At 40.3% G+C, this 24,892-nt stretch overlaps 1 protein-coding gene across 2 annotated transcripts in view; it reads right to left on the bottom strand.

The window, feature by feature from the left end:
• Window positions 1–23,104, bottom strand: part of P3H2 (prolyl 3-hydroxylase 2) — a 250,994-nt gene extending 227,890 nt beyond the window's left edge. For both annotated transcript variants that reach the window (XM_082251184.1, XM_082251185.1), the window contains exon 1: window positions 22,570–23,104. In XM_082251184.1, coding sequence (XP_082107310.1) covers window positions 22,570–22,977 — 408 coding nt within the window. In that variant the 5' untranslated portion in view covers window positions 22,978–23,104. The remainder of the gene's footprint in view (window positions 1–22,569) is intronic.
• Between the last annotated feature and the right edge of the window lie 1,788 nt (window positions 23,105–24,892).

The raw sequence follows: 24,892 nt of genomic DNA, 5'->3' as shown, positions 1-24,892 counted from the left end.
GGGGGGATTTAGCAGAGAGAAAGCCTGGTGGTATTTGTGCAGAGAGGAGAACTGGGAGGGATTGTGCAGAGAGGAGAACTTGGGGGGTTGTGCAGAGAGGGGAACTAGGGGTATTTGTGCAGAGAGGGGAACTGGGGGTATTTGTGCAGAGAGGGGAACTGGGGGTATTTGTGCAGAGAGGAGAACTGGGGGTATTTGTGCAGAGAGGAGAACTGGGGGTATTTGTGAAGAGAGGGGAACTGGGAGGGTTTGTGCAGAGAGGAGAACCTGGGGGATTGTGCAGAGAGGAGAACTGGGGGTATTTGTGCGGAAAGGGGAACTGGGGGGGGGGGATTGTGCAGGGAGAACTGTGAAAAGGGGGGGGGGTTAGGTGAGAGGAGAACTAGGGGTATTTGTGCAAAGAGGCGAACTGGGGGGGGGGGATTTGTGCAGAGAGGAGAACTGAGGGGGGGGGGGGGGGGTTGAGCAGAGAAGAGAACTGGGGGATATTTGTGCAGAGGGGAGAAAAAAAATCCCTGGATCATGGTGGTAGAGGGCACAGAGAGAACGGGCATCAAGCAGTGCAGCCAGAGGACAATTTAAAAAAAACCAAGCATTCAAGACACAATGGTTTTGCTATTTTTATCTAATTTAAAAATGTAAACAAGGGTCATGCCAGCCTTTCCCATCTGCCCCCAATGTAGCATATCATTTTATTCAGTACAATAGGTGCTCTTTACAGTATGACATTGGGTTATTTGTAGTTTATCATTGCATACTGCCACACTTTGGCTGTCTGTACGCCTGTATTTTGGATTCCATGCTTCAGGTAGGTTTCTGTTTATCATTTGGCCTGTGGTGGACATTGACTAATGTCTACAGTGCGGCATTGCAATGGAAAGAACAAACAGCCATATATATTTCATGTTACTGAGGAAACATGAATAAGAACACTGAAAACTTCTGTTGTGTATAAATAAAATATTCCACACGTACCTCCTGAACTTATTCAAGAGAATGAGTCATGGGTCATCCTCACAGGTGGTAGAAGCATAGCAACAAAGTCATGGAATTAAGGAGTTGTCCTGTAGCTCAAAATATTTTGAAATGGAAATATGGATATGCTGGCAGAGGATCCTGGCCATAGCACAATCTCCTTCTTACTTTCCCTGTCCTCTCATATCATGAGGTTAATCCTGGCAATTTGTCTTCAGTCAGAGGTGTGGGATGGGATGAGTATCTGACATGTTCTAGCAATGCTACTGACTCAGCAGTGAGTGCCAGCTGGATGCTGACAAATCTAAATTATTTCCTGAGTGAGTTGCCAGCTACATGAACAGGCATAGCCTGAGGTGGGCCACAGGAGTAACACCCATGTACTCTCTGACAAGCAGCTCTCTTTAGAAACTAAAATTACGCACAGCAATTATATTAAAAACCTCAGTCTGGTCATGTTCCATAAAATTTGAAGTCAGTGCAAAGTACAACAGTTTCTATCCAAGGAGTATGCCAAATGAAAAGGTATATGTGTGTGTTTTGTGCACTGTCTGGAAGAAAGTCATGTTTTGTAAATGCTAGGACCTTAAGGCCCCTTTCACACAATCTGACCGATCAGGTCCACCTATCCGTTTTCAGGTGGACCTGATCAGTCACCCATTCTCCTCTATGGGGAGGCGGATGTCAGCAGACATGTGTCCGGTGACACCTGTCTGGCATCCGATCCAACAAGATCTGCTGAAAATAAACAGATGGCAATACGTTCGCCATCTGTCCAGTGGATCTGATCGGATACGAACGGATAAAAATGGACATGCTGTCCATTTTCTTCCGATCCGAGGAAGAAAATCTCTGCACAATGAGCTAAGACTGACCTGTCATCCGCCACCTCAGCCGAGATCAATGAATCGATCCCCGCTGAGCTAGCGGAGTCCGTCAAAATGGATCCCCCCCATGAGAAAGGAGCCTAAAGTATTACTAAACGCAAAATATTTTGGACAGAGAGGAGAGGGATTTGAACACTTGTCAGTTTTTATTTCTGCGTGTGCCCCCATTAGAGAGATTCACCCTCTCTATTTGTCCGGCTCACCATTATCATTGAAAGTGAAAGTAAAAGTAAAAGAAAATCCCAAATTTTGGGTTGTCCCCAGAAAGGTAATAGAGGGGAAATCTTCCAATTGGGACACTATCTCTAGTGGCTTGGGGTCCCCAAGGAATTCCCTTAATTTGCAGGGATTTCCTCTCACTTCCTGTTCTGGCTATGGGACAGGGAGTGAAGGTAAAACTCCCCATGGGGGCACATATGGCAAAAAATAAACCAACAGGGGTTAAAACCCTCCCTTACTCTATCCAAAATGAAAACAAAAATGTTGCCCAAAGTTCTACTTTAAGTAAAACACAATGTATAGCTTCTGCTACGGGATTCAGACTACAACTGACCTTTACACCTATTCTGGCCAGCAAGTAGTAATACTTTATCCTTCATTGCTTGGTCTTAGAAGGGAAATTTGCTTTTTTTTTTGATGTATAAGAAAATAATAGGAAGTATTCCTTTATGATTTTGATAACAGTAACTAAAATGTGGTTGGCTGTATTTGGTTACTGCATAATGCACGTTGGCACTGCACTTTGAACTGTTTATTGAATTATTATGTTATTGCACATACTGAGATACTATATATACTGTAGTATGTTTACTTTCACATTTTGTATTACCAGAGTTCTTCTTTACACCCTATACAATATGATTGGAGTTATGATAAAATGTTGAAAAACTCATGGTGTTAATCTTTGTTCTCTAGAAGCTTAAATGTTAACTCCACTTTCATAGGAAAGAAAATAGCAAATTAAAAAATAAAATAAAAAATGATAGCATGTACAATTGCGACAAGTCCTATTGTAATTCAATGTTATTAAAAATTACCTTTCCTTTTCAATCTGCCACTATGTAATTTTCTGTAAAATGCAAAGCAATATGGCTACCTGGAGGTGTTCTGTACAACGTGTATACAGAACGCCCCTCAGATATGTAATTTCCTGCTTGTGTGATTGGCTCACTGAATTTCCCAGAGGTCTGCACTAAGATGCAAGTCAGATTTCTGGCATCCTCTGCAACAAAAATGTCATTTGTGGTGAGATACTCCCAATAGCAAATCATGTCTAAGGGGATGCAGACCCTGCATCTTTTCTCATTAGAGCCCGGCAGGTGCAGCAGCCGGTTGATAATTAAGAAACCACTCCCATTAGACTTACTCAGCACAAAGGCACAGATGAACAAACAGAATAAAAAGAAAAGGGGTTAATTAACCCCTTTTATTTATGGGGTAGTGACAGGTACAGTTAGCTTAGCATAAGTATTATAGGATTAGGGATATTAATAGGGAGTTTAGGCCGGTTAGCTCATCCTTGATGCTGATTGGCTGTTTATGGTACTAGCTGCCCCTGTATCCAGGTAGATTAGGCTTTTTACCTGCTGCATCCTGTTTTTCCCGCCTGTTTTTCCTCATCCAGGATTGGTCCAGAGCCTTCCTTCAGCCTCACTTAAGCTGTCTCTCACTGACTGGACTTCAGTTCGCCTCAGGAAGCCGAAGTCGAGCGGTTCCCCACCCCCCCTCCCTTATTTGTCGCGGTCAGTTTATTATTTTAGGGTCACCTTTGCATGCTGCAAAGGAGGACGTTTATTCTTGTGATTGAATGTTTTAAGTTCGTATGGATAATTATTCTGAAGTTTGAATTTTGCTGGTGGCAACCTGGGTCGTGGTGACTGGGTTGTTTTATGATGTTTTGTATTAATATTTGAAAAGTTATTGGTTAATTTTAATAAATAATAAACGGCCGCGGCCTCTTCAATTTCCAACCTTAAATTATTGTGGTGTCATTTATTTATCTTAGTTTAAGTTATTTAGTTATCCGAGAAATCCTGTCTACTACCCCATAACAAAAGGTAGGAATCTGCAGCAAAGGTTGTTAAAGTCCTTGCAATGTAGATAGATCACCCAGCAATGTTTTTTTTTTTCTCAACAAAAGAGGAGTTACTCTTTAAGAACACTAAAAAGGCTTTTTAAATGTATCTACACTATTGACTTTAAGTGACACGGCAAGAAATGAGAGTAATGAAAAATATTATTTCAGTATTCTACCAATTAAATGTCTAGCACAAGCATATCCATGTACTGTTGTCCTTCAGTTTGTTTGCCTTGCAACCTGTGTTAAAATCACAGAAATGTAGGCTGTTCCCAGTGTTCAGTAGGGGAGAACTGAAAATCTACAAGTACCAGCCTTTATTAACTCAAAAGGAAAATGAAATATATTGAAGCTTACCAGTTGTTAGCTATGAACATCTTTAGCAAGTACTGAAAATACCTATTGATCTTATCAGAAATTCAGTGTCCTTGTCACTGCTTGTGAGCTAAAAGACAGCATAAACAATATTACCCATCCTTGGGAAAATACTAGTGCCATCAATCCATCATGTAATGGAGATGAACAAAAGCAGACATGCTTGAAGTCAAGCCGGTTTGATAACTTTGGCTCCTTCGGTAGATATGTTGAAGAAATGAGTGTAGAAGTGGGACAAGAAGTGTTTTATTCACAGCATTATCAGATGAGAATAAAGAGCAAAAAAAGCCTGAGAAAATGTAGAGAATGCAGCAGCCTCAGCTAAGGACTTGTAAACTGCAATATATATTTTTTGTTTATGGGTTTAGATATATTTTAAACAAATTAACAGAAATGAGAGTGACATTTATAAGTCTCGCTCACTGTAAGGGCCCTTTCACACGGGGGCTCCGTATGTCCGCAAATCATCCTATTTTTTTGCGGATGATTTGCGGACATAATGTAAGTCTATGGCATTGCGGATGTCAGCGGAATACCATCCGCGGACATCCGATTTTCTTCCTGTCAGTTCTGTTCCGTTTTTTTGAACTGAACAAAACCCTATTTTTGTTCCGTTCAAAAAACGGAAAGGAAGGAAAATCGGATGTCAGCGGTGTCATCCGCTGACATCCGCAAACCCCCATAGACTTACATTATGTCCGCATATCATCCGCAAACGGATGGAATGATATGCGGGCATACGGAGCGGATGACAGAAATGTCATCCGCTCCGTGGAAAAAAAAAAAGGACCGCAGCGGAGCTCTCACACGGAGCGGCCGTGTGAAAGGACCCTAAAGGAGATGTAAAGGGTATATAAAAACATAAACAAACATATATACTCACCGCCATGCTGCACCATCAGTGTGATGCTTCAGCTGTCCCCAACCAACTCTAAGCTGGCTGTCAGATAATTCTGGGTCACAAGAGTGCAAAAGACAGTGCACCCCTGTGACCCACAAGAGAAGTTGTACAGCTTTGGCCAAATAATCTCGCTTTCCCAGGGACAGACATTCAGTCAACTTTTAATTTCATTGGCATGGTTGCTGAATGCCCTTTGCTCTTCCATGATAAACACTATGATGGAATCTCAATGTGTTAATTGCAGGAAGCATCATTCAACTTGTAGGACTGCTGAATTCAGCTTTTAGATAACTTTCCATGACTTCAGCCTTTGTTTTTTGTTTTTATAAGGAAAGGATGGAAATAGATACAGGGCTCTCTTTAGGGATTTATATCCAAAGACACAGCTTTTTGTTGATGTCCATTAGTCAGGGCAAAGTTATTAATAAAGGACATTGGACTCTGGGATTAATGTACAAGATGTGCTCTCTCCTCTAAATTCCTCCCAAAAGACAAGAAAAAGGACATCAATAAAAAGGGACACAAAGCAGGAGCCTAATTAATGCAATGATAAAAATAATCTTTATACACTATGTAAGAGCAAAAGCAAACATATCATGGGCCTTATTTACTTAGGATTATACATATCAATTTACACAGACAAAAAATTGTATTTACTATGCCTACTAAGTCGTTCCAGTGTCATCATATACACTGGGGGACCAACGGTGAGTGCCCACCCATGTCCTGGGAGTAGAGAGCTGGTTGCCAGGTATAAGGCAAGTATTTGACCTTATTTCCTACCTTTAGACAAAACAGGCAGCTAACTCGTGTACTTTTACTGCTGTCTTGATTTCAACTTCACTTAAAAGATACAGTATGCATTCCTTAATTCATCTAAACAGAATACAGGCGGTCCCCGGGTTACAAACAAGATAGGGACTGTAAGTTTGTTCTTAAGTCAAATTTGTTTGTAAGTCGGAACAGGTACATTTTTTAAGTTTAGTTCCAGCTAAAGAATAATACATTTTTTGGATAGCATAGGGAAGGGGTAACACCCCTGTGCCATTTGTTTTGGTGTCTGTACCCCTGTCCAGAAGATTTCACCTCACTTTCTGTCCTTATGACAACTGAATTTTGACAATTTTGTGGAAACAAGATTGATGATAAACCTTTAGTGGAGACACCACTTTTCCCATGAGAACTCTTACAGGAATGAATTTCCCTTCCTAGGGGGAGATTTCCTCTCACTTCCTGTTGTCTCCCTCCGTTTGTAAGTAGGAGTTGTTTGTAAGTCAGATAAATGTAACCTGGGGACTGCCTGTACAATGCTCTAAAACAGATGATATTGGCGTTTATCATACATGGCAAACGAGAATCACATTGCCTGCATTGAACAGCATTGTATGATTTGCTAAATAGTTTAGGGCATAATGCATTCACATATCTGTGCACTCATGTGAGCCCGCAATAAAAGCACAGCTTAACGATTTATGTCTGCACTTGTGCATTTACTTTAGTAAATGTAGCCCCCATGTGCCTTTTTTGGGTTAACTGGTCCATGTTTTACTGTAAATAATTTTTAGAATCCAGAGGAGCAGGAAAGTTGACCTGCAACAACACAGTTAAGTACTGCCCATTGCACTGTTTTTTTAGGACAAGATTTTGGAGGGTCTACCCCCTTTATCTAGTGTCAAGCAGTACTGATACACAGAGGTTTAGCAAAACTTTAAGGAGTAACTCCACTTTTGTTGAAAAAAAAAAAAAAAAAATTCCCCTCACAGTGATCTCTGTACATTACAAGGATTTTAAAGTGTTACTAAAGCCAGGAGCCGGCATTCAATATATCTGGTCTTCCACAGTACACAGAGCATGGAAATGCAATTACTTTAGGAAATACACACTGCTAAATACCTTTTCTCATCAGCAGTTAAAGCAGTCTTCTGACTTCTATCAGTGTCCATCTAATCACTGGTTTAAGCTTGTGGGAGGAGTTTTATGACTATCCTATGAGACTGTGAGACCCCTGAACCTCTGTCTGGACAGTGCTGATTGGCCCTGTGTTGATAAAATGAACCCTTCTAAGAAAAAAAAACCTCTCTAGAAATACACACCAAACTGAGCATGTGCAGCCTGACTCCATTGAGTCTGTTTTATCAGGAAATTATCAGGGGTTAGTGGAAAGAGGGAAGGATCAGAGGAGACAGGATCAAACAGACTTTTTACAAAATGCAGAATATTAACCCCTTAGGTTCCACTGTGAGTATAACAAGCATGCTTTACTGCATATACAGACTGATTTTACTGTTGTGGGTTTAGTAACACTTTAACAAAGTTTGTTGCAGATTCCTACCTTTTGGGGTTCTGAGGAAATTCCTGTGTGTTTGTCTGTGTCTATGTGGGGAAGTGAATCTAATGGGTGTGATTTCATAATTATCAATCAGCTGCTTCACCTGCAGGGCTCTAATGAGGAAAGCTGCTGGACCTACATACTTTTAGATGTGATTTCCTATTGGGAGTATCTCACCAAAAATTAGATTTTTGTTGCAGGGGATGCCTGAAATCTGACTTCCATCTTAGTGCAGACGTCTGGGAAAATCAGTGAACCAATCAAACAAGCAGGAAATTATGTTTCTGGGGGGCATTCTGTATATGCTTTGTGGACAGAACACCTCTAGATAGCCATATTGCATTGCATGTTATAGAAAATCACAGCGGCTACAGATTAAAAAGGAAAGGTAATTTTTAATACCATTCAATTACATCAATCAATATTGTATACACTATATTATTTTTTCTTTATTTACTATTTTGTTTCTCACAAAAATGGAGTTACCCTTTAAGAGAGGTCTGCAATTAGGATAACATTATTTGAAAAGGAAAAGCAAAGGGTAATAAAATGAGAAAGTGAGCAAGATAAACGGGGTGATTTACTAAAGGCAAATATACTGTGCACAGAAAGTGCACAGTAAATAGTAAGTAAGTAAATAAGGTAAAGCTTAACATTGCAACGAATACTCAATCACATGTAAGGAACATAAAAAAACAGCATTTTTGCTTGTACATAATTTGGATGATAGAAATCAGCAGAGCTTGCCCTTAAATCTAGAGTAAATGCGCTTGCCGTGCACCTGCAGTGCACAATCTATTTGCCTTTAGTAAATCAACCTCAAGAGTAGAGAAATGAAGATAGAGAAATGATGTCACAGAGATGGAAATGGTCCGTAAAGTATGTAATAGAAGTTTAGACAGCTAATATCACATTTAGGCCATTATCCCTTGTGGCAGCTAGAACTATCATTAATTGTTTAAAGTTTTAACTTTCCTGGGTATTATAAAAGTTCCCTTTAGGCAACACATAGATGTTTTTTGTTTTTTTGTGTGTGTGTGTGGGCCGGTTGAAAGAAAAAAAAAAAAATTTTGATTCCCCCATCCACACACTCGAGGTTAATGGGGGAATCCTCCCCACTGAGCCTTTGTATTTTGACAGTTTAGAGACGACTTTCAACAGGGCAGTTGTACAGAAGTCGATTGGCAGATTGACTTCTGTACAAGTCGATTGGCAGATTGACTTCTGTACAAGCACCCTGCCCACACATGGATCAAAATTCAGCTGGTCCCTGGTGAACTGGCTGAATGTTGGTCCATATATGGCCAGCTTAAGACCCAAGACATGTCTGCAGATAAATCTTTTTTATCCTTTCTGTCCTATATTATCAATGTAACATCCCTAATTGCACTTGTTGCTTTGAATGAGATATACCCCATTACTGAAGGTGTTGTTGTACCATACAGTAATATCGAGCTTCCAGAAAAGCAACCATTTCTATTTCGATTCAATCAGGTATTAACAGTTTCAGTTTGAAGTTCAAATTAGACCTCATAATGTAATTATGGGCTTCAGAAATAGTATGAGTGGCTTTTATGGAGAGGTAGTTGTACTTTCAAAGACTAAAGTGGGGTACACACTATAAGAAAATCGGCCGAAAAACTTTGTCCGATTTTCGGCTAGTGTGTACACAACTTTCAGCAGCTGATTCAGACATTCTTAACGAAAATAAAACGGAGGGACAAACTCCAAAATTTTCATCGTCCGTCCTCAGCACTACCAATTTTCGTTTAATGTGTATGCAATACGTCCACGAAAAATCGCATACAAAAGACTGCGCATGATCGGAAGTTGCTGACGACCTGGAAGTTTATCAATAAAAAACACAAATGGATAAGTTGCATCTATATTCCTGGCACTAATATGAACTGAGCTCTCATGCTCTCTCTCTCTATCTATCTCTATCCACACATACAGTGTACAGGGGATATATAAAGTCTATACAACAATGTTGAAATGTCAGAATACAGAAACCACAGGGGTGTGTAGACTTTTTATATCCACCGTATTTGTGTGTGTATATCAATTAATTAATATACACTATCCGTATACACTGTTTGGTGTGATCTCTCTCTCTCTCTATATAAATATATATATATATATATATATATATATATATATATATATATATATATATATATATATATATATATATATATATATATATAAAGGCGTTGCCTCTGGGTCACATGTATACGTACTTACATCACACTCTACGATCATACGTCCCAAAAAAAAAAAAAGAGATCGGACGAGAAATTTTGTGCAACATTATGCACTGTCAAATAAAAACGGTTATGACCACTCAGCAAGAGCTAGAAAAATCGGACGATATTTCGTCCAATTTTTTTTCATTGTGTACGAGCCTTAAGATGAATGCAAAGTTGAGGATAAAATTCCCAGGAAGAAGAGAAAAGAGAATATACAAGAGAACAGCACAACTAGAAGTCAGGTTTATTACCTAGAAAGCTTGGAAGAGATTAATTTATCAGAATATAAATTATTATTTTCCCATTTGAAACCAGCTGTTTCACTTTTTTACATACAGTTACTATGGTCTGTTATATTTAAAGGGTGCTCCAGGGGAGGCTCAAACTCACAACCTTGGCATTGCTCAACAGATACTGTCATAAAAGTACCTTGCGCTGACCAATTGTGCCACTGGAGTGGGTCCTTAAAGCATCATATACATGATTTTTACCAATTGAAGCTTATTAAAAAAAAAATGTGAGAGAAAATACAGGCAATACATTCCAACGCACTTACAAACTAATATGAATGATTGGTATTGGTTTGTAAGTGAATTGGATTTTTTTTTATTTATGTTTAATAAATTGATTGTCTGCACTATTACTTAATTTCTTTTTTTCTAGAGATATGCTTCATAATATTCTATTTTTCTGACCATGTGTTGCACCAATATTTAGAGTGTAACATGAAACACGGTCACAATCTGCAGCCCCCACTCCCCAATCAGTCCCCCTACAGAAACCAGGGGCTTGTCTCCCCACCAGCTTCCATCAATATTTGAATTTAGCACAGTTGGCTGGCCTGCACAGACACATTATCCATTCACAGAGATCTGTGAAAGAAAAAAAACACAAATACAACTGTAGCAGTGGGACAAGATTGTTCTCAAAGTAGCACAAATGTGGTGACAACTAGTTGTTGTTTACTGACACTTCTTTCAACTCCATAACTGAAGGTCTTTACCTCAGTATGGACCTGTGGCTGGAGAAATAGTCTGCAAAAACCTGGGCATTGCACCCATTAATCACTGATTTATCCACTATCAATCAATATTGGCGCACCCATTTTTCAAAAGGTAGACTATGGGATTGATTTACTAAAACCAGAGAGTGCAAAATCTGGTGCAGCTCTGCATAGAAACCAATCAGCTTCAAGTTTTTTTTTTTTTGTCAAAGCTTAATTGAACAAGTTGAAGTTAGAAGCTGATTGGCTGCCATACACAGCTGCACCAGATTTTGCATTCTCCAGTTTTAGTAAATCAACACCATATTCTATAATGGTGGGAAACTATTGGTTTGGCCCAATTCTGAGGCACTGATCACGAAGTTTGTGGCAATAACGAACATCTTGGCGGACTAACATGGGGAAATGTTTCAGTCAAAGCTGCTGATGGGACCACTGTGTTTAAACAGTCAAATGTCAGTCTATGATAAGGATGAGCAAACCAATTCTCACAGCACATCAGAAGAATTTCCTGGAGGAGGGATTTTACAAATATTTTACACTCTGCCCCCAGCAGATATCTTATCAATCAAGTCACCCTTTATCATTTCTTTAAGCTGATTACCTGTTACAAATACCATCATTTCAGTCACCATGTGAATTAACCAGTCAGTAAGCTGTATTTATTAAGAATGTGCAGAGTGTGGATTTATGGGTAAGCTTTGTTATCACTATTATATTTGCTTATATTTGATTGTAAGCTATTGGCAAAATAGGGACCTTAATCATTTTTTATTTCTTTCATTATATTGTGTTTATATTTAATGCAGGCTGGATATTAGATAATGGCTGGATTATTTTTTTACTGTAGGTTTGCTTTAAAAACAGATTTCTAAGAGGTCATGGCAAGTGAGTAAATAATGCCTTTCTTTATATCAAATGCCACATTTGCATAGGAGTTGGCACAGTGATCAGACAGTTGCTGTATCATGACAAGTTATGTCAATCATCAAATATGACCTGCCTAGCATTTAATGTGGGTGCGATAGCACGAAGCAACAGTTCAGAGTAGATATGCTTGGTCTGCAAAAGATAGAAGTTAAGGGGGTTGAGTTACTAAAGTGTGCATGGTAGGCAATCTGCTTTTAACTTCAGCTTGTTTAATTACGTTTTGACAAAAAACGCTGGAAGCTGATTGGTTTCTATGCACAGCTGCAACATATTTTGCACCCTCTAGTTTTAGTAAATCAACCCCAAAGATAGACTGGGGAGCTTTATATAGAAAAACTATAGGTTGCTGATGAACCTCTTTGTTTTAAATTGTGTGTTCTTATACCCTTGATTTGTATTTGTTCTTAATGCCTTTACACTGTAGTATTGAACATAATTTTCTAACACTAATTAATTCTCTGCATTCGGGTAAAAAACACCCCAGTACTTTTATATGTCCCCTGTCACTGTCATTTGCTCTGTGATGAAACTCTTGGGCGATTGAACTTCTGGGGTGCAGTGGGGGGTACTGAGGGCAACAGAATATTAGGTGCCATCAGTCAAATTGCTAGGGAAAGAGAGGGGGGAGCAGAGGCATGGATATGGATGTACACAGCTCAGCTCAGGTCCCAGGCAAGAGCATGCCCATATGGGGTTCTCCTTAGCAGCCAACTGGCTAAAGAAGACCCTGCAAACAGGCAAAAGGGGGGGGGGGGTGTAGCGATTTGGCGACTAGCTGAAAAGATAAGGAAAAGCACAATTTTAAATGTAGCACCCTCTAGTGTGCTACTATGTTAGTGTAGGTAAATGTAGGCTTATATCTCATAGTAAGTTTTGTGAGCCGGTAATTGGGTTGGGTTACTGCAGGTCAGGCTGGATAGCTCTACAAATGCAGGCCTCTGGTATCTCCCCCTGGATCTAGAAGCTTGTAGAAGCTTCTGGAAGTTAGTGGGTGGAGGCCAGGAGGATTTGCTCTGCATACTTGAGGGACCTTGGCCAATACCTAGGCAGAATGTCCTGCTCTGGCAGGTTGGCTAGGTCAGACCTTAAATAGGATGGAGCCATGCCAGCAAGGGAGCCGGGTGGAAGATCGAGTGCTGAGTAGGCTATTGGAGGCCTAGGAGGGGGTCCCCTAGGTCTAAGGGGGGCTTTGCATCTGGGCTGAGCTCGGGCTGACTGGAACAAATCCTTTCGGCATTCAGTTTGAGAATAAATCTTATCTAAGAGCAGCAGGGAACAAGCCGGGAAGAGTGAGTACATCAGCACACCCAGAGATTCACAAGGGGAGATACTGCCACATATAGCAAGCTTTCAAAGGACAGTGCTGTGCTTAATTCTTTTATCCTTGGTCCTGGGAGATCTTCAGAGCAGCCAGGTGGGCTGGTAGACAAGCAGCCAGGTGGACTGGTAGACAAGCAGGCAGGAGGGCTGGTAGAATCTGCAGGCAGTGGAGCAGGGAGCAGTTCTACAGAGGAATGAATGCAGTTTTGCACAATTTCTGCTATTTTCTAAAGGGGACTAAGAACTCCTAGTCCGCAGGGGACTTTTGCCACTGATCCTTAAAGACTGATTGTGTCCAGGAAGGAGAACAGTCCACGATCTTTTCTCTGTACATAGGCAGGAAGTTGTCCCCATCTGTTGTCTCAGTTAAGTTGGGCATTCCATAACCCCTCTAAACCATCCAAGATGTTATCCTAATAAAAACAACACAAACAAGCACAGGGACTGATTTCTTGTGTCTGGATGCAAGTGGAAAAATGTGTGTTGCCTGGCTGGGCAGGAATAAGGGAGTGCTACATATATAGAAACAACAATCATCTAATATGAGTGTGGACTTACTCTTCTGAAATAAAGGATTTATAATCACTTTAATCATAGTATGAGATGACCTTACTGGGCAATAGTGATGCGTAAAATGGACAGTGATACCAAGCTGTCAACCATGAAAAAGAGGTGCTATGTGTAAATCAGAGCACCCCGAGAATCAGTGATCGTAGTTCTCTTCCTAGGCCAGAAGGCCAAGTGCCAAGGACATTCTAACAGCAGAGATACCACAGATTTTTACTTATTTCAGTGCACTCTGTACCAACCAAAATGAGCAAATGGACTTACACTACTGCTACAGCAGCCAGAGTGTTAAACCTCTAGAGGTAATGTCATAACATATGAACTAACGGAAAGTTTAGCCATGTAACACTTCACAGAAGAAACTCAGTAAGATAAGTCTTAGTACAGACTTCTCTAGCAATGTTGATGATTTCCTCCTCAGTTTATGACATTTTTTAGATTCCATCTTCCTGCCTGCAGTGACATTTTGGGCCAGCACGTTCTTCTTAAAAGGATTCCGCATAATGGATAAAGCGTGCTGCATAATCTGTTTGAGATGAGTGGAGTGGTTTGCTTTGCATGCCAATGAAAAGTGTGTTTATTTGTTGGCTGATAAATCCCAATTGCTTCATAATAAGTGCCAAAGACAGGCAGGCATTATTACTGTTTAGAAAAAAAAATGTGTTTTTGTTAACCATAATTGCTGAAAATAGGAAATGTGAAAATCAGGTCTGTTATTTTGGAAAACTGGTAAATGCATAATTTGCACCAAAAGAACTCTGCATAAAGAACAAAATTTAGATGGAGCACAAGGACAAGGGGAGACATTATAATCAAGTGATTTTTTTAAAGCCTATCTATGAGCAACATTCAAATCGTGTATTCATTTCCACATTGTATTTTAAATATTTCTAACCCACTCTATTAATCTGAATGGTCTTGAAGTGTGTAAATTACTTTGAAAAGATCCCCATTCATTTAATTCCATTTGATTCAGTAAATCCACTATGATCTGTGAGTAGACATTGCTGTGTTACACATTTCACAGAGCCTGCCTTCTGAACTACAGAGGTGCTGGGAGCAGTGCTGTATCTTTGCCTAGGCCAACAAGGCCAAGGCCTAGGGCAGCACTTTGCTGGGGGGCAGCAAAAAAGCTGATGGGGCTGCACTGATATGCTGCCCTGATGGGCACTAATAGACTGCACTGATGGCCACTGATGAGGCAGGACTGATAAGCTTCACTGATATGATGCACTGGTGGCCACTGATGGGGCTGTACTGAAGGCCACTGATGAGGCTGCACTGATATGCTGCACTGATGAGACTGCACTGATGGGCAGTAATGAGGCTGCACTGGTGAGCACTGATAAGGCTGCACTGATGGCCACTGATGTAGCTGAACTTATGGGAACTGATTAGGCTTCACTGATGGGCACTGATAGACTGTGGTTGTGGTCTGTGGTTTACAGATGACAGGGTGGGTCATAAACAGGAAAGGGTGTGACCTTTACAGGACGGGGTGGGTTATATTTAAATTAGGGGTACCCAAGTTTAGTCAGGCCTAGGGCAGCGCAAAACCTAAATACAGCACTGGCTGGGAGGAGGATTTTCAAGAGGTGGAGTCAGTACAGGAATTGCAGCTTGCAAGCAGCAAGGTACCATGGGATATGTAGTCCATATAAATGGAAAGTAAACATTAGAAGTTGCAAAGCATGCAAGGAATATAGGAGGTTGTAGAATGAGATGACCAGCAGAGATGTTATAAAATGAAGTGTATGCTGTGACCATAGAATTCTGGAACTTAAAGACCCATACACACGATAAGAAAATCTGTAGGGAAAATTCGTCCGACGACCGATCTGCCGATTTTCGGATTGTTAGTATGGTGCTTTCGACAGCCAAATCCGACTTTTCGGCTGACAAAATCCTGATGTGCAGGCTATAAAATTTTTGTCGTCCGTAATACAACGTCCGATTTTCATGTCATTAGTACAGATTTCTACGGAAAAAAATCTTAAGAGCAAGACTAGGCATGCTCAGAGACGAAAGAACACATACAAAGCAATCCAACACATGACATCACTTCTGAAGTAGAATTCTGTCGTACGGGAAAATTCGTATGAAAATAACCTCTTCACTTTCCACATCAGACTAGCATGCCACAAAAAACGGACGACAGATCGTTTGATAATCTGATCGTGTGTACGGGGCTTTAATAGCACAGTATAAAGATCAACCGCGTATTCATACACAAAAAGCCACATTTATAAAGCACACATAAAATTAACTTTTATCATTTTACTATACAATTTACTCTTTTCCACATTAATAAAGGTTCCCTATTGCTGATGACTTTGTATTATATTATTTATGCTAGTTCCTAGATATTAAATATCCATCTATGAATAGATAATGTTATTTATAATACCCCAAAGTGTATTTTAGGGCATTCTTTCCTGCTGTCACAACTTTAGTACATTGCTTGTAGTAACAGTATTCAGGAACAAAGTCAAATTTATTATAAATAATGGATGTAAGTAATATTTGTATGATCCAAATTTTTCCCTAGAAAGTGAATAATTTAGTCTTTAGAATCCCTTCAAGTGCAATACAGAACTTTATGAGTTAAAGTGTAAGCCAGTGGACATCCAAAGCTATAGACAAATTAAAGCTCATTAAAGCATGTGTTAAGATAAAAATTAAAAGAATAAAAACATATTTAGTATGGCACGCTTGCCCATATTTCATCCCATTAAACATGCTGGAAATACATGAAGATAACTGTTGGTGTGCCAGAAATGTAGTGTGCTTCTACCTTCCTTATTGACATGACAGCACAGCTCTTAATTCCTAAGCATGTGGTGTCAGCTCTGCCTCCTTCATTTCTGATGGATTACAAAGAACACAAACTTCTCTCCATCCACCCCACCTTCTTGTTTCTCTAACTCTTCTTCGTGCACAGGTGGAGAGCACAGGACATTATCAGCTCACAAGATTTCTGGCAAGGTCAACAATTATTTTACGCACTTATTTAAACAGATATGACAAAACATGTTCAATGATGTTATTAACAGACTAAAAGAGAGTAAATAACATACAATGCAAGTCCCCTGACAAAGTTAAAATGGTTCTAAAGATTAAATGTTTTTTTACCTTAATGCACTGTCTACATTATGGGAAAAAAACTTTTAAGAGGGGCTTCCCCCCCAGCCCCCCCCCCCCTCCAAATACTCACCAGAGCCCAATCTCGGTCCAACGCTGTGCACATATGCAGAAGCTTTTCTCCCCTCCTCTGGCTCTCACAGCCTTGGCTGAGAGCAGCAGGAGTCATTGGTGTCAGTGTCTGGGTAGGCAAAAACAGCCTGGCTCTGAATTGAGCAGGCATGGGAAGCAGCTTCCTATGGGGGCACTTACAGTAGCGGAGGAGTCAGAGGCGCCGGTGGGGGACCCGAAAAGAGGAGGATTGCACAGAACATGTAATAATAACATGTTTGCTGTTTAAAAACATAAAATGAAAGTTTTACAATCACTTTAAGACCGCATTCACACTGAAGTGGCACGACTTCGGGGGTTACCTGTGAAGTCACGTGCAGCCTGACTTGCACGGACTTCATAAAATGAATGTCTATGCAAGTTGCTCCAGGTTGCCCCGAAGTAGTACAGGACCCTTTTTCTTGTGTTGCTCCTATTAGAACCGTTCCTGTACTACACTATGGACCGCGACGGTGCACGACTTGTCAGGCTGACCAAGTCCCCTGACAAGTCGTACTAATGTGAATAGAGACTTAATGATAAAGGGGTCTTTAGGACCCCTTGATAGCTCACGAAAGCACAGCCCTGATGATGATGATGCAATAAGAATTTTGTGAATAGGCCATCGTGCATTATAGGGTAAACATCTTCACCCGCGGTATTCAACATAGCAGCACTTTAATAATAGAAATATAACTGCACTCTCCTCTTAAAGCTGGATTTTTACATAGTTACCAGATTGGACCAATGTAAATATGTATGTGCAATACCTGTAGGATTCCTTTGGATGCTGGAAATAAATTACTGTAGTAGGCACTGGCTTTCGTGTCCTATGCTGAGGGACTTACTGAACACAGCAGGTCCCTTGTTTGGCAAAGGCACCATTCTGGGAGCACTTTCCATTTTCTCAATAAAGCATAGCAGAGAGGCAGTGACTGACAGTCACTAGCTTTCTGCTTAGGGACCACGGAGAGCGGATCGATCAGCGGTGTTTGATCGCTCAGTTCTCAGCCTTACAGCTGGCGGGGGACAGATGCAGCATCCACCTAGTACATTAAGTATAATTTAAAAAAAAAAAAAAAAAATTACTATACTTCTCTTTTAAAGTTTATGTAAACCCTAACAATGAATTTTTTTTAGTTGCTTTCTTTTCGTCTGCGAAGCTATTGAAAGCAATTTTATATACAGTATCTGGTAATAAGTGCAGAAGATTACCTGTTGATTCTTCTAGAAATGATTTGAGCTAATAACTTCCTGCACACCCTGCTTGTGCTGCACCGTTTTAAGAACATTGACCCCCAGCTATCTCTGGAGAGTTCGAAACTCCTCCACCATATAATATAACAAAAAAAGAGGGGGAGAGGTACTCTGTAGTTAAAAAAAAAAAAGCTGGATGTTTGGGAAATGTGCACACTCCTTGTCCTACCCCACAGTATAGTGCTTAGTGCCTGAGTGGCCCCTGATTATGCATGAGCACTGCTAATGGAGGAGGGAGGAGGAGGTGTCTAACTGTATGCAAATACTGACTTTGCCAGAAGTAAAGTCAGTATTTGCAGAGAATTATAGGGGGGCTAGTGTGGCACACAGGGAAAGTGTACAGGTGCATTAAAGGCAAAATGGAGCACTGGAAGGTGACTGCTATACACTGATGAAAGGTTATTTTGACTTTTCTGTGCACATGACAGGTGAACTATAATAAGCTCTTCAGCACTTCCCTGTCAGCTGCACATTGTTAGTAGACAAAGATGAACAGTTAGTTGGTCCTAAGCCTGGCCTATCTACTGTATGTTGGATACAGATGTCCTTCACAGCCTGAGCATAGACATGGGATGGGGGATGACAACTGTAGCTATATGCCAGTAGCTTATACAGTATAAATATATATATATATATATATATATATATATATACACTCATGCACAGTATCTCCAAAAGTAAGTACACCCCTCACATTTTTGTAAATATTTAATTCTATCTTTTCATGTGACAACACTGAAGAAATGACACTTTACTACAATGTAAAGTAGTGAGTGTACAGCTTGTGTAACAGTGTAAATTTGCTATCCCCTCAAAATAACTCAACACACAGCCATAAATGTGTAAACCACTGGCAACAAAAGCGAGTAAACCCCTAAGTTAAAATGTCTAAATTAGGCCCAAAGTGTCAATATTTTGTGTGGCCCCATTATTTTTCAGCACTGCCTTTACCCTCTTGAGGATGGAGTTCACCAGAGCTTCACAGGTTGCCACTGGTGTCCTCTCCTCCAAGATGACATCACAAAGCTGGTGGATGTTAGAGACCTTGCGCTCCTCCAACTTCCGTTTGAGAATGCCCCACAGATGCTCAATAGGGTTTAGGTCTGGATACATGCTTGGCCAGTCTATCACCTTTACCCTCAGCTTCTGTAGCAAGGCAGTGGTCACCCTGGAGGTGTGTTTGGGGTCATTATCATGTTGGAATACTGCCCTGCGGCCCAGTCTCCGAAGGGAGGGGATCATGCTCTGCTTCAGTATGTCACAGTACATGTTGGCATTCATAGTTCCGTCAATGAACTGTAGCTCCCCAGTGCTGGCAGCACTCATGCAGCCCCAGACCATGACACTCCCACCACCATGCTTAACTGGAGGCAACACACAATTGTCTTTGTACTCCTCACCTGGTTGCTGCCATATACGCTTGACACCATCTGAACCAAATACGTTTATCTTGGTCTCATCAGACCACAGCACATGGTTCCAATAATCCATGTTCTTAGTCTGCTTGTCTTGGTCTGAGCACTGACAGGTTGACCCCCCCACCCCTTCAACCTCTGAAGCAATGCTGGCAGCACTCATACGTCTATTTCCCAAAGACAACCTCTGGATATGACGCTGAGCACGTGCACTCAACTTCTTTGGTTGACCATGGGGAGGCCTGTTCTGAGCGGAACCTGTCCTGCTAAACCGCTGTATGGTCTTGGCCACCGTGCTGCAGCTCAATTTTAGGGTCTTGGCAATCTTATTATAGACTAGGCCATCTTTATGTAGAGCAAAAATAATTTTTTTATTTTGATCCTCACAGAGTTCTTTGCAAGAGGTGCCCTGTTGAACTTCAAGTGACCAGTATGAGAGAGTGAAAGCAATAACACCAAATTTAACACATCTGCTACCTATTCACAACTGAGACCTTGCAACACTAACAATTCACATGACACCGGGGAGGGAAAATGGCTAATTGGGCCCAATTTGGACATTTTTACTTGGGGTGTACTCACTTTTTTTGTCTGCGGTTTAGACATTAATGGCTGTGTGTTGAGTTATTTTGAGGGGACAGAAAATGTACACTGTTATACAAGCTGTACACTCACTACTTTACATTGTAGCAAAGTGTAATTTCTTCAGTGTTGTCACATAAAAAGATATAATAAAATATTTACAAAAATGTGAGGGGAGTACTTACTTTTGTGAGAAACTGTACATATATATATATATATATATATATATATATATATATATATATATACTATATTATTATTATTTTTTATCATATATGTACCACATGTACTGCATAGTATGAGGAAGCAGAGAGCATTGACAAAATTACTTTCTGAGTGCATATGCCAATATAACCGATAATGTGATTGCCTAACACCCTTAGGGTTATTTCAGTCTGTTAGTTGTTCAGCCAAGCCACAAATTATATTTTATTATTTAATACATTTAAGGAAAATGTCTCTTTTATCATTTATGCACCCAAATATTCCCCACTGTAATTTCTTAAACTGTACCCCTGACTATGGCTTTCAATCCTGGCACTGGAAGCCGTTTGTGATCAAAATTTGACCAGTTCAGCAGTGACTGTCCTAATTTGGATCCATATTTGAGCAGGCTAGTAGTACAGAAAGCGACTTCTATACAATCAGCCTGTCGGACTTTCTCTGCACCAACAGCATTGCTGGGTATAGCCGGCAGCACTGATCAGTGTATTCTAACTGCGGGGAAGTCTCCCCACTGTCTGAAAACAATAGAATAGCTGGCTGAATGAAAACAAATGAAATGACTAATCTATGGTCTGTTAATTTTCTGTCCACCCACTGCTTTCTCAGAAAGCAGCAAAGTAAGAGAAAAAAACTCAATGGAAACCTTAAAGCCAGATAACTATAGTATGGGGATGGTAAGACCAACAGTGTACAGGCAGCCCACAATGTCACATGTATAGATCTTGTCTTCTGAGTTGTTTTTGGCTGGAGTAACTATTTAATAATTTGTTACACTAAATTATGTTAACTGAGGATGTATCTCTTTGTAGTTGTGCTTCATATTGCACTGGTTGAAAGCAACACTAAAAACTTCCAAAACATTCATTATCAAGAAAAAAAAATATCTAATTGCATAAGTATTATAGGTACTATACAGTACATCTCAGCTGTCTCTATTTTGTTGGTTCACCCCATTAAAATATGAACCCACTAGTCACAAAATAATTTGTGCTGCCCCTCCGCACAGTATACAGTTCTCCTCCAAGATAAATTAATGCCAGCCTACATCATGGTCACATTTTAATTAATTATCCAAATATTGGTGTATTCCTTGTAACCTGTAAGACAATTTCCCAGAACTAAACATCTCAGCTATTTTACAACTACAAGTATAATTTCCATAAATGAGTAAATATTTTAAAATAATTGGAGTTAACGGTCGCCTCCGGGTCGCCCCAAAGAAGCTCCGGACCCTTCTTCTAGGTCGGAGCGACTTGTGTCGCTCCTATTAGAACGGGTCCGCAGCTTCTCGATGGGAGGCGACCTGCGGCGACCTGTGAGGCGACCAGGTCGCCTCACAGGTCGCCCTAGTGTGAACCGGCACTAAATGTAGCTTACTTTGTACAGTACAGTTTTACAAACTGTGAGCACACAACTTCAACAGAAGCAAAGCCTTCTCATTGATACCTTTTCTTTTCCAACTGAATTCAAAGTTATACAACTTTAAAGATGACTCCAAACCTATGCTTTACAGCAGGGGTCTTCAAACTATGGCCCTCCAGTTGTTCAGGAACTACAATTCTCATCATGCCTAGTCAGGTCTGTGAATATCAGAGTTTTACAATGCCTCATGGGATGTGTAGTCCTGCAACAGCTGGAGGGCCATAGTTTGAGGATCCCTGCTTTACAGTAATGAGCAGTAAAACACGACAAACTGCGTTCGCTGCTGCGCCATTCATTTACAATGGCACCACAACGTGCAACTACAAGAGCGGCAACACACCTGTTCTGCGGAGCACATGGTACACTGTGTTTAAAAAAATTACAAATGTTGTGGGACTACTACGCCATAGTCCCACAACATTTGTTATTCAATTGGGATGTAGGTACCATATTAGTGTTTAATAACCATTTAATGCACAATCCAATTTTATGCTGTGTTTAAAAAATGTTACAGGTAAGTTTATCATCCATAGCCCATTGTGAATGAATAGGCTGCTTTACCACAATGTATGTCAACATGCGAAATGCTGCACGTTACTGCACCGCAACAAATTGCAAAAGTGTAAAATAAGGTGTAACTAAAAGGAAGAAGAGCTAGCATTCTAAACAAAAAATAATCCTATGATGAAAAGATAGATTACAGACAGACAATTCATATGCCTCTGTAAAGCAACATTCACGTCAGATCAAAATTTCTATTTCAAATATATCAGCTCTAAAGTTGCACTAGAAGCACTGATGACTTTAAAAGGTTGCAGCCTTACCTTGAAGTATGCCCTCTGCAGGAAGTTGTAGGGAATTCTGCGTTGGAACTCGCTTTTGATGTCCTCACTAACTCTGTGCCTGGACAGTGCTCCCAGCCTGCTCTCTTCACATTGTTTAACACAGGCTGACCTAGACAACATTACACTGGCAAAGCTTAAATCCCAGTCCCTGGGGGTCATCTCTAAAGGGTACCTCTTCTTACAACCCAACCTGCAGCTTATCTTGGTGTGCCTAAGTTGGGTGAAGCTGCTCAGAGCCATTTCTATAGAATCAATCACCATTTGATAATCATTTCTGTAATATGCTTCTATTCCATTTTCATAAAGCAGATCATAGGGTTCCAGACTCTGGACTGAGGAGTGCAGGAAAAGCAGCACAAATGGGGTGTACAGCTCCTTGAACAGCATGTCTGCTCTGTTCTTACTCCTAGAATGTCTAGATCCCTTTAAAAGGGGGTTTGTGCTTCTCCTGTAAGCAGCATGTGCAGCTCTGACTGACTCACACACTGAAATGAGCAGCCGGCTGATCTTAAAGCAACACACACTATTTTAGGAGGAGCCCAAAGCAGCAGCAGCACAAGTGATCAGCCCTCCAGTAGGAGCTCAGCAAGCTTTCCTTTAGCACACTTTGCCAAGTGAAGAAACGAAGAAGGAGCGATGCTTGTGCATTTGCTGCTAAGTCATGTTTTCTTGTGCTGATCAAGTATTTCTTTTGCATACAAAAGCGTGTGTGCTTTACAATATTTCTTTTATGATATCCCATACTTTCATTTGTAAGTAGTAGTTTACTAAAAATGTTATAGCAATAGCAACTGACTGAGTCTATTGTAGCTGAATAATGATAGCTAGAGGTGAGAAAGTTGCCTGTAGCAACTGGTCAGATTCAGTAGGAACTTTGAAACAAATTTCTTTAGCCAGTTTTCTTAAAGAAGTGTGATCGTTCCATAGTTCCATAGTTACATAGTTTGTGAGGTTGAAAAAAGACATCTGTCCATCCAGTTCAACCTATGATGTGTGTATGTGTTAGTACATTGTATACCCCTGTATGTTGTGGTCTTTAACCTCCCTGGCGGTATCCCCGAGCGTGACTCGGGGTGGATTTTTTATGCTAGGATCGGTATCCCCGAGTCACGCTCAGGGTGGATGTGCAGAGCGCGCAGTGGTGTCTCTTACCTTCCCCTGGCGATCCAGCGATGATCTCCCATTGCTGTGATCACCAGCCGAGATCCCTGCCGCTCGTCCGTCGGTCTGATGACTTCCTAGTTCCGTTCCCTGCAGCAGCAATGCTGTATGGGAGCGGAACTGGGAGGGAAATTCAAACATTGCACAAACACATAACACATTTATATTATATTTTATATATATATATATATATATATATATATATATATACACACACACACATATATATATATATATATATATATATATATATATATATATATATATATACACACAGATATATATATATATATAAAATATATAACGCATGAATTATAATCTGATCAATAATATAATTTTATTATATAATATATATATTATATATTATATAATAAAATTATATTATTGATTAGATTATAATTCATGCGTTTGTGTTTCAAATTTTTTTCACATCTGGAATGTCTACTAGAGTCTTGTTTTGGTCAGGTTTAAGTCAGTAATTACTAAGAATTGTAGGCCTATAATACATAACGCCAAATTTCCATGCAAAAAATTGTACCGCTTAGGGTTCTTCCTGAAGTGAACACTGGTATATTAGACTCCCACTTGCAATGACCATTAAGGATGAGCATGTGTTTTTCTGAACTGGGTTTGAGTAGGAACATGGAAGTCAATTGTCATTCCTGGGCCAATGAGCTGTCATACACTAAGGGACAGGGATGCTTGTGACAAGGGCGTTGACCTATGTTTCCATTTCAGGTCAGTAAATTCATGAGCACCTCGACCCATGACTTTATGCCCCCAGAATGACAGCTGACTTGGGTTTGACCTGAACCAGGTTCTGATAAACACAAACTCATCACTAAAGACAACTAATGTAAAGGGGCAATTCTACTCACTAAAGTGGGCGTTTGGATTTTTGTTATTCATTTAATTTTAGGATTATTGTCTAATAGAGCGTTTTTCAACCTCTTTTTAGTCAAGACATCCTTTGTGCACAATCTTGGAGCACACCAGTCTGAGGGCTTGTTCACACTTGGAGGTGCCCCCGAGCACATGCACTTTTTTGCACGTTCTCATGCGTTGTGTTTTTTCATTGGCTGCTCTATGCAGGTGAAACATGCAAAAAAAAGTGCCAGCATTATTTTTAAAATCGCAGGAC

Source organism: Pelophylax lessonae (genome assembly GCF_965119305.1).
Source record: "Pelophylax lessonae genome assembly, chromosome: 3".
NCBI lineage: Eukaryota > Metazoa > Chordata > Amphibia > Anura > Ranidae > Pelophylax > Pelophylax lessonae.
Note: the sequence above shows the minus strand (reverse complement) of the source record. Positions and strands in the feature narration are given on the sequence as shown.